Below are 14569 nucleotides of genomic sequence, written 5' to 3'. Positions count from 1 at the left end.
GGTGGTGATGGTGGTGATGATGGTAATGGTGGTGATGGTGGTGATGATGGTAATGATGGTGGTGATGGTGGTAATGATGGTAATGGTGGTGATGGTGGTGATGATGGTGGTGATGGTGGTGATGGTGATGATGGTGATCATCATCATCGGTAAACATTTTCCAAGAGTAAAATTGTATTGTAAGGCTCTGGTAAGTGATGAAGCGAGAACCATGTAACTTCAGTCCCTGCCCTCAAGGAGCTTACTGCACAGTCCCAAATTAGCCTGCTGATCATTTTTCACAGTGAGATTTATACTGTTCAGTGTCAGAGAGACAAAAAGTCTGATGCATCAGGGCATTAGCAACCAAAAGAAATCCAGGATGGATGATACTGTAATACTCTTTTTTTGTTCGTTTTGTTTTGGGTTTTTTTTGCCGTACGCGGGCCTCTCACTGCTGTGGCCTCTCCCGTTGCGGAGCACAGGCTCCGGATGCGCAGGCTCAGCAGCCATGGCTCATAGGCCCAGCCGCTCCACGGCATGTGGGATCTTCCCAGACCGGGGCATGAACCCGTGTCCCCTGCATTGGCAGGCAGACTCTCAACCACTGCACCACCAGGGAAGCCCTGTAATACGGTTTTGATGTTGGTGTTTTTATGGAAATAATCTGCTGGGAGATTTCTTTTGGATCCTCAAATTCTGGAAGACCGCTACTTTGTATGAGTGGATGAAGCATAATTTTAAAGGCTGATTCTAAGCTTAATCTTTTGAAGAGCTTCACCACGTATCTTCTCATTGTTTGATGCATCTTCAGTGGTTATAGCGAGCATCTGGCTCCATGATATTTGTGACATCCGCATGACTCCCGTTGACTTTTTTTTTGAGGGAGGACGGTAGGAGTAGCAGAGTTGGTGTTGCCTTGGGATTGCTAGGATTGCCTGGGTCTTGCAAATCTAACAGCTTCTTTTCTTAAACTCTGTGTTTTAGGTAATATAGAATATAGCTGCCCTGCCACGAATGAATGTGAAATCACAAAGCGCAGACGTAAATCCTGCCAGGCTTGCCGCTTCATGAAGTGTTTAAAAGTGGGCATGCTCAAAGAAGGTAAGGCTGTGTGCTACTGCTCCTGTACTTTAGGCTGGGGGTGCGGGATATACAGGGAATTACAAAAATATTAGAGAAACCAGGCAACTCTGGGGTCACAGTAAGTATCCTGAATCTGATAGCAGAATACTCCTCCTTTATACCTGGACTTGCTGATCTCTCGTGGCTAACTGCTTGACATCAACAGGAAGGGACAAGGTAGGACACATCTGATGTGTAGCTAAACCCACCAGGTATGCTTGGCAGTTCGGTTTCTTTTCATCTTTACAGTTTGCAGACGGCAAAGGATGAAGGGTAGCCAAGAGGCTACTGTCATTGTCTTTTTGCTTTCTTTTCACTACTAGGTCTACAGAGGGATCCCCCCCCCATCTTTACTGAGGTATAACTGACAAATAAAAATTGTGTATTTTTAAGGTAGATGACCTGTATTTCATTAATATATATTTTGAAATAATTGCCACAATCAAGATAATAACACATCCATCACTTCATATGGGTACCGTTTTCTTTCTTTTTTAAAAATTCATCTTACGTTTAAAGTACTCTTTATTCTTTTCTAATCTTATCTTTGGGACTTATCTTCTATTATAAAGAGTTTGTAACAATGGTATTAAAATTGTTGCTTTCAGTTGAGGATAACAGCAACAAACACAAAATAGTAACAATGAGCATGTATTCCGTGCTAAACGAATTGCCTAAGTTCCCACAGCAGATGAGGGTAGAGCCAGGAACTGAACCCAAGTAGATTTTAGAATTCACTCAAGTCCCCCCTCAAATCAAAGTTCCTGAAATCTTTGTATATTTCAGTATGTCTAGTGAAACTAACATTTTAGCTTGGCGATGGAGAAAAATTGTTCTTTTCTGTGGGACGCCTAGGTTTAGTTTTGGGTTTGTTTTTAATATATTTCTGTATATGTATGTGCTTTGTAGGTGTGTATTTTATATACTGCATTTAGGTTTCACTGTTTCCTTCTCTTCAGAAAATTTGCCAGAGTTTAAAATAAATATGATAATTTTATACAGTAACAAAATGGAACTATGGTCATTGAAGTTTGAAAGAATATGAGGTAAATTAAATATTTAAATGTACTGTTTCTGTTGAGTCCTAGACTGTATCTTGTTCCTGGGGTTGGCCTTATGAGTTTGTATAATTTGTTGTTACTGGAGATCACCTATTTTTTTTACAGGCTTTTTTTTTTTTTTAGTAACTTTATTTATTTATTTATTTTTGGTTGCGTTGGGTCTTCATTGCTGTGCGTGGGTTTTCTCTAGTTGCTGCGAGCCGGGGCCACTCCTCGCCATGGTGCGCGGGCCTCTCATTGTGGTGACTTCTCTTGTTGTGGAGCACAGGCCCTAGGTGCATGGGCTTCAGTCGCTGTGGCTCGCAGGCTCTAGAGCGCAGGCTCAGTAGTTGTGGCATACGGGCTTAGTTGCTCCACGGCATGTGGGATCTTCCCGGACCAGGGCTCGAACCCGTGTTCCCTGAACTGGCAGGTGGATTCCTAACCACTGCACCACCAGGGAAGTCCCGAGATCACCTATTTTTTAACTGCAAAATCGAAGTAGATCCAAGTATTTATTCCTCATGCATGAACCAGAGCTTCAATTAGGTACGGCATCACCAGATCTCATAATTTTTCCTGGCTTGTTCTTATTCCAAGATTTTTACTGTGAACCATGTCATAGGAAGATTAATGAAGCAGATTGTATTTGGGTACGTGGAATTCGTGCTATTTTTCTCTTGTCCACTAAGATTAACTCCTCCACTGGCTAGGAACTAAGAAGATTCTCCCAAAGTCTTCTCATCCTCAACTTGAAAAATAATTGTAAACAAGCGTGTAACTTTATCATGAAAGCCTTATGGAAAGAGGACCAAGATATTTGCCAAGTAAAAACATAAAATAAAAAACAGATTGTCTGCAGCAACATGGATGGACCTAGAGATTATCATACTAAGTGAAGTAAGTCAGAGAGAGAAAGACAAAAATCATATATATCACTTATATGTGGAATCTAATAAAATGACACAAATGAACTTCTTTACAAAACAGAAATAGACTCACAGACACAGAAAACAAACCTGTGGTTGCCAAAGGGGAAATTGAGGGGGGAGGGCTAAATTAGGAGTTTGAGATTAACAGATACACACTACTATATATAAAATAAATAAACAAGGACCTACTCTATAGCACAGGGAACTATATTCAATATCTTGTAATAGCCTATAATAGAAAAGAATCCGAAAAAGATATATGTGTGTGTGTGTGTGTGTGTGTGTGTGTGTATATATGTATAACTGAATCACTTTGCTGTACACCTGAAACTAACACAACATTGTAAATCAACTTTAATTCAATAATTAAAAAAAGAAAACATTGCCTAGTAGGATGATTCCATTTACATATAAATATATTTTATATAAAATATGCTATTAAATTTATATTAAATAAAAATTTTATACAAATTTGTACTGTAATAATTTATATTAATACACACATTATGATGGTATATGCATGGAGAAACAGAAGGAAGGATAAAGATTGGTACCAGTGTTAACACTAGTGAAAAAAAGTCAGGGTAGGGAGTACTTTTCTTGTTTACTCTATAGCTTTTGGCACTGTTAGGATTTTTCCACAGTGAACACGTTTTGCATTTATAATCCATTTCCTAAATATTTATTAAGTTCCTCTCATGTGCCAACCACTATTCTAGGCTCCAGTGATGCCACAGTGAAAACGACAGATATGGTTTCTCTTGCTAGAAGAAGGCTTATGTGGAAGATACTAAAAGGATAACAATTTTAACAAAGGAAAACATATGAATAATAATTCAACGATAACAGCCCAACCCATATGACAAAGCGTTTTCCTCTGAGTTAGGACAGTGGTGATAGCTGACTTTCTTGTGGTGGAAACATTACCTTAGTAATTGCCTTAAACCCCATAGCAGAGTAGCAAACAAAACATATTTCAGAGTGTAACAAGTGATTGACAATAATATTTTTGGTCTTAATTATCTTTATATTGCCACTTAGTTGAGCTATAGAGACTCAAACCAAACTTACGCTATTTGAAAAGGCTTAATTTAGAGTTTGGACTTGAGGAATCATTATTTTCCAAAAGCAAATCAATGTTTAAAAATGTTATAAAAGTAATGTATCAATTAACACTTTGAATGGGTATGTCCTAGATTTGGATTTTATTGTTAAAAGCTAAACTACATGGAGACACGCCTCCATGTCCAGGTAAATAGGATCTTTTTGAGCAGTTTGATTTTACTACTAGTGTACTCACCTATTTGCCCTTCCAGTTTTAAGGAGGAAGTAGAAAACCTATTTTCCCCTAAATAATTTTCCCCATTGTGTTTTCAAGCAGGAACAATCTTGAAGGGTGGTTAGAGTGACTGAAAAGGTGTGAACTGTGTTTAATTAAACATTGTTGGTGAAAGTAAATAGGACGGGTGCTTATCTATAATTCACACCTCTTCAGTTGCTGTTATCAAGCCTTTAGAGGGACTGTTTTCAAGGGAATTGCTGCTGTTGCTGATATACTCAAAAAATAATTTATTTTCCTTTACTTCCTTGTGCCCACTTTGGTGGAAAAATCTCTCTAAGCCCCTTCCCCCAAATAGAAAGGAGATGATAGTTATGAGTAAATATGGAATACTCTTTTTCTTCTGTCCTTAAAAAAATACAGTGAAATATTGCATTACACCCTGCATATAAATGCACAGTTATGTTTGGCCATCTCCTTGGCTCAAGGCTTACCTTCTCAGCCTGGAGAGAATGATACTGTCTTAAATGTATCTTTATGGATGGAGAGGGGTTTCAGTCCCATGCAGTATGTCAGAGATCATGATGTTGTAAATCTATTCCAATGTAAACCTGTTCAATTCGATTACCGGTCCGTAATAATATTTGTCTGTACAACCCCCACGTTGGCCACAGCAGTCCATACAGGCTGATGGCACAGCAGGTCGGGAAATTGACAGACCAAATCTATTTAAACAGAAAACAACATGAGTTCTAGAATCTGAAATGAAATCAGATTTCAACAGCTTTGATGGGAATCTTCTTTCCTTTCACAGGTATTTTTATTCACCTAGCCATGTGCATCTTAGATAAAATGCTGCTTGAGGGAAATGAAGATGTTTTCATTAAATAGGGCGTTTATAGAAAGATGAGACTTTTACTCTTTTAAAAATAATGTCTTGGTTTTACTGAGTGGCATTTCTACTAATGATGTGAGGTACAAAATGGAAGTGGTGGCTTAGTGGGTCAGCAACTCCAGTTACATCACAGTGTGTGTAATTAAATCCCTATAATACATGGCTTATCGTTAGTCAGCACCAGAATCATGTCCAGATGAACCATGTTTGGTTTTAATATTAGCATTTTTGAATCAAAATATTGTTACCAGTGGAAGCAAAAAAAACAGTTGTGTGGGGAAAACAACAAAATGCAACAACATAAAACTGTGAGAAGTACAGTTTAAAAAAATGGTACTTTGTTCAAATCCAAGTTGTTGCACCATTCCGCGTCCTGAAAAATCCCCTTCGCTTTTTCTGGGCTCTGCTGTCTGCCAAGCCTCACGAATGATGGGCCAGCATTATTTTTTCGGCATTATACCGTACTGTATGTCAGAGAAAACCCATCTATTACAAGATATCTGGTCTCAACATTCCCTTTTCATTTTTTTCAGGTATTGTTTATTTGAAGGAAAAAACAAGAACTAATCAACGTGCACCTATAAATCTAGTCAAGATTTATTTTTATTTTGATCTTTCTCCTTAGTTATTTAAAGGCTACTGTAGGACATACTGGTTCGGTTTTCTCTCTTTCAGTGGCAAACAGACATTTTATGAAAGCAATAATTACTTTATTTACGTATAGGATTCACGGATCCAAAGATTGAAGAAAGGCTTTTTGCTCTTTATTGGCGTGATGGGTTTCACCTTGGCGACTCAAGTATTTTTCTTTGACTCTTGCACATGAGAGCAAGAGACGCACATTTGTGTGCAATATTATATTCCCCAGCCAGGCCAGCCTGCATGCCGCAGTACAGATGAACCTAGGCAGCCTGGTGGACTGGTTTAGTTATTTCATGCCAAGAAATTGTGCTTTTCACTTTGCCTTTAAAAAGGTGGTTACTTAACCCTTCTAATCATCACTTTCATCATTTGCAAAATGGTAGTGGCAATAATAGTATTTGCAAATAAAATGTTGTTGTGCATAGCCAATAAGATACTGCAGGTTAGGTGCTCAGCATACCATGTGACCCAGAGCAAGGACCAGATCAAGGTTAGCTGTTGTTGCTGGAGACGGTAGGGGTCAAGCTTTAAGGTCAGGTGGATCTAGATTGAAGCCCTGGCTCTGTCTCCTCCTGGACCTGGGGCAAGGTATATTACCTCTAGGACTCACTTGCTTCAACCTATTTATTTATAAATATGGAACTTAATCCTTTGTCTACCAAAGAAAATGGACAAATCACACACCTTTTCAAACAAGAAGAAATATAAGAATTCTACTAACTTCATAGGTACATTAAATTTTACTGAGGTAACTTTGATATCAGACCATCGTGGATAAAAAATCAGAGGAGAGAAATAAGTTTTAGCACACCTCCATAAATATTAACTGAGCTTCTCCCATGTGTCTGGCAAAAACATTGTGCTTTGGCTTTTAATTCTGATTTTCCACAACTTTGCATTGTGATTTTAAGCAAGTCCATTCAACTCTGCCTTTATTTCCATATGTGCCGGGGAGCAGTTAGACTACTTTCTTTCTCATCTCTTCTATTCTAAAATTCTATAAGTTTTGTTAAAAATGATATAATGTCTCTAGAAACATAGTACCAATATATGACACAAAGATACTTATAATTATTACCGCTGCTGATGACTATGTCCATAAGTTTGAAAATACAATAAGAGCTGTGATTCGATAGACATGGCTAGTGAATTGTGCTACTTTGTAAATTTTGTCTTAACTGAATAATTCTTTGGATGCTTTCCATCTTTCTAGAAAAGCAGGAGGTATGTTATTTTTGTCAAAGTTGATAGAAGTGAGTTGAAGGAACAGTAGAACAATTAATAGGTATTTAAATACTTAGGACTTGAAGTCTTGATCATGTATTTTTGTAGTGTTTGAAACGCTTTTCCTCTTTATTTCCTCACAGCCCCTACCATCTCTTGTTAATAAATTGAAGTGCAGTCAGTAGAGTTTTATTTCTGTGGGCATCTAAAGGCTCATCACAGGTTGCCGTGTTGCTACTGGTCAGATATATTTGAAGTTTTGTTGTTAGATTTTTAAAATAAAAACATTGCCATAAGTGGGAGAGGAGAAGAGCGAGTTTATGTAATTTTAAGTGCCTTCTGGGGGAAAATGAGTCATTAAAACAAACAAAACACATAACGATGTTATATGTGTTTTGTCGATAACCATATTCACATTTCATATCTGATTTGACATCTTTAAAGTAAGTTTCTATTACAGAGGTGCTCAATATTTTCCTCCACTTTTTAAAAGTCTAAAAAATAGAAGGGTGAAGATTCTAGGCTGACAGTTTACAAGAGATGGTATAATCGTGAGTCTTCCTGTTCAGGGTAAAGTCAAAGCAGTGGTTGGGAATCAGCATTTGAAATAAGTTATTCAATGTGGAAAGGTGCAGGACATTACAGTTTTATTATCACCTTAAAACCTCACTGAGAGGAAAATAGTGGGACCCTGAGTGCCAGATTCTCATTAATCAGATGAGGAACTCCAGGTTCAGAGAGTTTTAGTAACTTAACCCAAGGTCCCATTGCAGATCAGTGGGAGTGAGATGAAAGTCAGGTATGTCATATTCTCAGGCCCCTCCTGTAGCTCTATCAAGCCATGTTGCAGGCTTGGCCCAAAAAGGGGTCTTTCCTGCTCCAGCTGTGGGTCGATTGCCCACCATCTCAGTACAGCAGGCCAGTAGTGGCCCGAGATATTCATTTAAGGGTGGAGAAAATGGGAAACAGTGTTGGCACTCCCAGGAAGCAGCAGAACTTGTGGGTTTAACAAGGGGTTTGTGCCTAAGATACATGCATAAAGGGCATTCATAAGGAAGGGACTTTTCCTTAGGATTCTGAATGGGGAAACCAGACTTTTCACCTGGAGTTTAATGAGGCCACTGAAGATACAGATAATGGTGGGGATCGGCCCAGGAAAGGTCTTTACGGGATAACTGAGCAGCTAGAATATTGGGCATAGAGTGAGTTGGAGAAGGCATTGTGTACCAGGAGCTGTGGAGGTGAGAATGGCAAGGTTAAAGATGCTGCATGGAGGGACTTCCCTGGTGGCGCAGTGGTTGAGAATTTGCCTGCCAATGCAGGGGACACAGGTTCGAGCCCTGGTCTGGGAAGGTCCCACATACCATGGAACAACTAAGCCTATGCGCCACAACTACTGAGCCTGTGCTGTAGAGCCCACGAGCCACAACTCCTGAGCCCATGTACCACAACTACTGAAGCCCACGTGCCTAGAGCCTGTGCTCCGCAACAAGAGAAGCCCTTGCTCACCACAACTAGAGAAAGCCCGCACGCAGCAACGATGACCTAACGCAGCCAAAAATAAAATTAATTAATTTTTAAAACGATACTGCATAGAACAGTGCATTCAGGTCCGTTCATTTTGGTCAAGCTGAGTTAGTGTCTGTTTCTAGATAGGTCCCTGGGAAAGAAATTAACCTGAAAAAGTATGAAGATCTAGAATGATCTTTCATTTTCATTTCTTGGGTCTCTAGTACCTTAAAAGGCTCATGCCATGTATGCCCTGCGTAAAGCTTTTGGCTTGCCAAATCATTTAAAATCCATCAAGCATTGCCAGTCTGTGTAGAATGGAAGGCCCTCATCTTTTGCTCTGTCTCATCGATTAATAAGACCTACCTCATATTTAGGAAATCTTTGAGTGGAAAAAATGATAGGAGTATAGAGGATTCCTCCACAGTAGAGGATTCTTTGTCCAGAGACCCTATTCATTCTGAGCTATCTTATCATAATCCATAGTGTATACTTCCTATTTCTACTTTTTAGTTTGGAGAAGGCATTGTGTGTGTGTGTGTGTGTGTGTGTGTGTGTGTGTGCGCGCGCACATATATACATACATATGAGACAGAGCACAGATTATGCATTTATTCATTTAGCTGACATTACATCTCTCCAATCAGTTGTCTTGAGCCCCCAGGTTATAAAGAAAACTTATCCCAGAACTGTTTTGCTGCAGCTACAGCTTGTGTTTTGATTTATATATGGCAGTGGGAACTCAGAGCCTTCTGGGTTTACCCTATCAGCAGAAGCAGCAAAGAGCAACTTATCTAATGACCCTTCTGTTTCATATCTTCCATTTTAATAAAATGTTCATTTAAAGGCTGTAGCATTTTTCCAGGTAGATTCTCTTTAAAAAATACAAAAACTACTCAGCCCATTTATTAACAAACAGATTTGTTTTTGCTTACTTAAAGAACCTGCTTAGTGCAATTTATCCTAGCAAAATATCTTTTGTAAAAACCTCTGAATAAGACGTTGCCAAGGTGAATTTTTTTTTCCCCCAAGTCTAATATCATTATGCTACCAAGTCAAAAACAGAAATTATCGGTAGGGAAATTTGGGTTCCTACTGCCTTCAAAAAGGAGAACAAAGAAAAGGAGAAAGCTTTAATGGTATTCAAGGAATATATTTCTCTGTTAGATGACAGTTAGTAGAACTGCATTGACCTCACTGGTATTTCTTGCACTCTCTGTTGTAATATTATCCTAAGAAGCTCCCTCATTAATGCAGAGTATTAAACAAAACTCCCAAGTTATAATGTAAGCAATAGCAAAGAGCACCGTTTTCGTGAGCTCTGTCTTGACATTAAGCTGTTGGGAATATACTTAAGGTGCCACGAAAACTTATTTCGTGTACAGGTACTGCACTACCAGATGGTGACTTTCGGTTTTTTTTTTTTTGTCATGCTTTGTTGGTATGAAAGCCTGAATAGTCTTAAAATGAATAGCAAAGATTTTGAGGGTAAGAGTAATAACACTTATTCGTGAGAGCTCAGTGTGCATTAGGCTATGTACTATGTGCTTTAGTTGGATTTTTATTTTTTTGTTAAGCCTTACGGTGACCTCCAGAGGTGGGTATTTCCCCATTTCACAGAGGAAAGAAAAGCTTAGAGAGATTATGTTACTTGCCAGAGTTCTCACAATGCATGGTGGAGTCTGGGTTTTAGAGCAGGCTTTCTGGCTCTACTGCTTATTCTCTGTATGTGTTTAATACAGTAGGAATATTCTATATATTTAGCTTGGGATTCTTCAGCGGCTGTGGGTATTATGAGATACTGAGCTCTTAAAAGATTACTTAAATAAACCAGTTTTTTTCCGAACCAGGGCTCCCTTTTGATTGCTTTGAGTTCTTCACTTCATGTCCGGAAATAGAATGAACTGTGTGGAAAGGCAGTAAGTTTCCCATCACTATGAGAGATGACGTAGAGAACAATTTCAAGTGTCATGTGGGGATTAGACTAGAAGATCTTTCATGGTGACTTCCCACTGTGAGATTCTTGAGATCTCAACATAAACTTTGGAATAACTTGCCAGTTATAAACTGTGTGAATAAACATCAGCAACACTTAAGCTGTTCAGTTCCTGGGAACCCGAATTCGGGGGTCTCTGTGTCAAGCAGTGTGTGACATCTTATTTAAATCCCAATTGGAGCAGAGGGGAACGTTTTGTTTGGTGACATAGTTTTACTCTCTGGCTCCAGTTTTTAGTTAAGTGAAGTTCAGAACCAAATTCCTTGTAAGTTTGTAGAGAGCAGTGAATCTGAGTCACTGACTTTGAGTACCATCTGCCTCAGTTGTTTTGAGGATGTGGCCATAGTGGACCACTGGGATATTACAATCTTATCTGTCTTATAAATGGGGAAAATTGAAATACTAATGTTTTCAAGATTTGTCCATGATTCTGTCTCTAACCCATGTGAGTCTTAGTCTATCACATATTTCCTGTGGACCTTTGGTTCTCTGGAACCATTTTATATTTATATATTTTTCGAAAATAACAATTACATTAGAAATGAAGTGGAGAGATTCTCTCGTGTGATCTTACCAAAGGCAGCACTGAGAATTATTTGAACTGAATACATCTACCCTCGCTCGCTGCCTTCATGTGAGAGAGGACAGAAAGATTGCAATTATAAGGAATGGTTCTTTTAGCTTCCTTCCTCATGCTTTAATGGGAATACTATTAATAGTTAATCATTTATTTGATTGTCCTCATTTGTCATTTCCATTTGTGAATTTGAAATAGGAAGCCAGCATTTATCTAATGTGCTACCAATTTTTATTCCTTTTGGATTATTAAAAATCCCCAATGGATTTTGCCCCAAGGGGGAAAGAACCTGCTTCAACATTTGCTCTTGCACTAGAAGTCTAGTGACAGCATGGTAAGTGGGGAGGGGAGGTCCCCGCCATATAGGACTCTGTTGGATGTGGAATTTTTCCCCACCAGCCTCCAGACAACAGATTTTTGTTCCTTTTCACCAATACCCGCATATATCAACGTGGCCCTGTTGTTTATGACATTGTGCTTAAATTTAATGTAAAGGAATTCTGGTATATATTTGAATAAGGCCCGTTTAATGAAGAGCTCCATGGTTTTATTTCCTTTGGGCACCATTCCTAACGTGTTAGTTACCGTACTTGTTGAGGCTACGCAGAATTCTGCTCCCTCTGTGTTATCCAAGGCATCAGACGTGATTTCGTTCACTCTGAAGTCTCTCTCTCTTAGTAGGTTGTCGAGCCACCAACCAGCTTCCCTGAGGCAAGCTGTCTGCAAAAGAATAAGCCAGCTGGCTCGGCCAAGGTTGATCAATGATGAGCGGCAGGCTGGGTTCCAGGTTCACAAAAGCCACTCAGTGGAGAGTAGGTCAGCGGCTTCCCCAAAGCCAATTAGCTGGCAGAAGTCTGGGGTGCCTGGTGCTAGCCAAATTCCCTGAGCCTGATGGTACTGGTGGGGAGTCCATCCTTGGGCTTCCTGGCAAACCAGACTTAAGTGAACGGCAGATTGTGCTGTTGGAGAGCCAGTGTGGCTTTGTGGCCACGAGAACAAATATCGAGGCCCTGCCACTCCCACCCAGCCTGCCCCGGGCAGACAGCACAGCCCAGGCGCCTTCGAAGCTGCTTCCCAGGTGCCATGGAGTTCAGCTGAGTAGCCACATCCTCATTTTGTTTTTACCTGACTTCAGCTTCTACGCTTTTTAATATTGACGTGACTGTGAATCATGCCATCAAAAGAGAAGCACATGGAAATGAGTTTGGAAGCAGGAAGCTTTATAGAGACCTTTGACAGGAGCGTGAGGATTTCCACTCTTAAAGCCCCAATTGCAAGAGCCCCTGCTTCTACACGGCGGTTGGGATATCATGGGTCCGATGTCAGAACCCAAAGGGAGGGTTTCTTAGTAATTGCCCTTGGGTTACCTTGTCTCTCCAAAAATGATGTGTATCTAAAGTCATAATCCTTTCCCTATTTTTCTCAATGATTACATTTTCAACTGTGAGTCTTTTCTACATAGGCTGCGTAGTCCTAGTTTTAGGTGCCTGGACTGTTTGATTAGCATTTTTTAGGTATATTTGGGATGCGGGAAATTGAAGGAGTAGACTATGTAAGAATGAGATCATTTGCATTACCTTGTTTCACTTAGCATGTGTTTCTCCTTAGCTCTGTATAAATTTCCAGTTCTGTTTCTCAGTTCCAACCGGCACGTTACCCACTAAGGAAGTGAAGTTCATTTTGCCCGGCCTGCCTCTCAGTTCTCAGCTACAAGTGTTTTCCTTGTGGCCTCCTGAGCCCTTATCTAGTGGCTTCTCCATGTCCAGTTAATTTCCCCCAATTAAACTTTTCCCTCATACCTAACTTTTTGGGGGCATACAACTTCCTCTTCCTTCCTCTGCCCTCCCCCCGCCCTACCTTTTGAACACTTTTTTGTTCCAAAATTTCTTCTAAAAGCAAAGTTTCTTCACCACCATAGCGAGTTGCCATTTGGTGGTTTCCAAGCTTATGACCTCCGTAATTATCCCCTCCCTGTGCCACCCCCCTCCCCCAGATTCACCCCCTGCTCTCTTAGACATTTATCCCCAGGCCTATTAAGTCTCTTCAGTATCAACATTATCATAATCATTAGTATATTTGAAGCCAATTAAATGGCAATTACTCTGACCTTAGCCAGTCTTAGGTTATTATCAATTCATGCGTAATTTGGAAATATTTGGAAGGAATGTGGATTCTGGCCTTATGGTCTAATCGGTGTAAATATTTCTACGTGCTGTCCAAGAAATACAGCCTGTTCATCATAACATCTAGAGTTGGGGTCGGGCTATTCCTCTGTAAGCTGCTTTCTAGCAACTTATGGACCGAAATCATACATGTTCGCCAAACCCGTCTTCAAACATTTATTCATCCACTTTTTATCCACCCGTTCAATGAATATTTTTGAGGCATGGCTCGATTACCAATCACTTCATTAATGCCAAGGATAAAAAAGTGAACATGACAGACAAGTTTCTGCCCTCATGGAATTTATGATCCATCATCAATAATCATAAGCCTGATTATTTACAATTATACAGATTCTTCTCCCTTCTGAATTTTACCAGGCTTTGTATTCTGTTTCATACAACTTAGCATTTTAATTTCATGTAGGGAAGTAGAGTGTAAAGATGAAAAGCTTGGTGTCTCAGATCAGATGGAGTCTGTGACTGTGGATCGAGCCCTTGTAATATGTCTAATGCAAAAGAAGAATTGAATGTTTAATGTTATTTAATTTTAGTTAAATTAAATCGCCCCATGTGGCTGGTGGTTAACCTGCTGGGCAGTGCAGACAGAGAATCTGAGTTCAATCCAAACTTTATTACTTACTTGCTGTGTTATCTCAAACAAGTTGCTGCACCCAAATTTTTAAGCCTTATCTGTGAAATGGGGGTTGTAATTCTCACTGCATCAGAGGGTTGTTTTGAGGTTTAAATGAGGTAATAGTTGTAATATTCTTTGGCAGAGCGCCTAGTAAACAAATAAGAAATCAGAAAATATTGTGTTAGTATCGATATAAATTTTTTTAATTCTATTTGTCACTTAGTATTTACCATAGAGCAAAGCATAAACAGCTTCAGAACAGGGACTCTACCTGATTATATTTTAGTCTACCATGGCACCTAAGATAACAACGATCACATAGTAGTTGCTCGATAAAATATAACTGATGAATTATTTCTTCTTTTTTAGTCTACTTTAGTAGGCTTTGAGTTCCATTATTGAAACTTGAATATAGAAATAATTTTGTCATAAATAATGATTTTAGAAACAATTCCTGGGCTATCATCATATATAAATCATTTCTGCATTTTCCTTTATATGTGTGTGACCATGACAGAATGGTATTTCAGAAGTCACGTTGTACTGAATTTATATCGAATACCCTGATGACA

At 39.3% G+C, this 14569-nt stretch overlaps 1 protein-coding gene across 1 annotated transcript in view; it reads left to right on the top strand.

The window, feature by feature from the left end:
• The window catches only part of ESRRG (estrogen related receptor gamma), a 634020-nt gene that overhangs the window by 486959 nt on the left and 132492 nt on the right, over window positions 1-14569 (top strand). Inside the window, exon 3 of the mRNA XM_060142039.1 lies at window positions 967-1083. Within this exon, the coding sequence (XP_059998022.1) occupies window positions 967-1083 (117 nt within the window). The remainder of the gene's footprint in view (window positions 1-966; window positions 1084-14569) is intronic.

The sequence above is a fragment of the Lagenorhynchus albirostris genome, chromosome 2 (assembly GCF_949774975.1).
Source record: "Lagenorhynchus albirostris chromosome 2, mLagAlb1.1, whole genome shotgun sequence".
Taxonomy (NCBI): domain Eukaryota; kingdom Metazoa; phylum Chordata; class Mammalia; order Artiodactyla; family Delphinidae; genus Lagenorhynchus; species Lagenorhynchus albirostris.
Note: the sequence above shows the minus strand (reverse complement) of the source record. Positions and strands in the feature narration are given on the sequence as shown.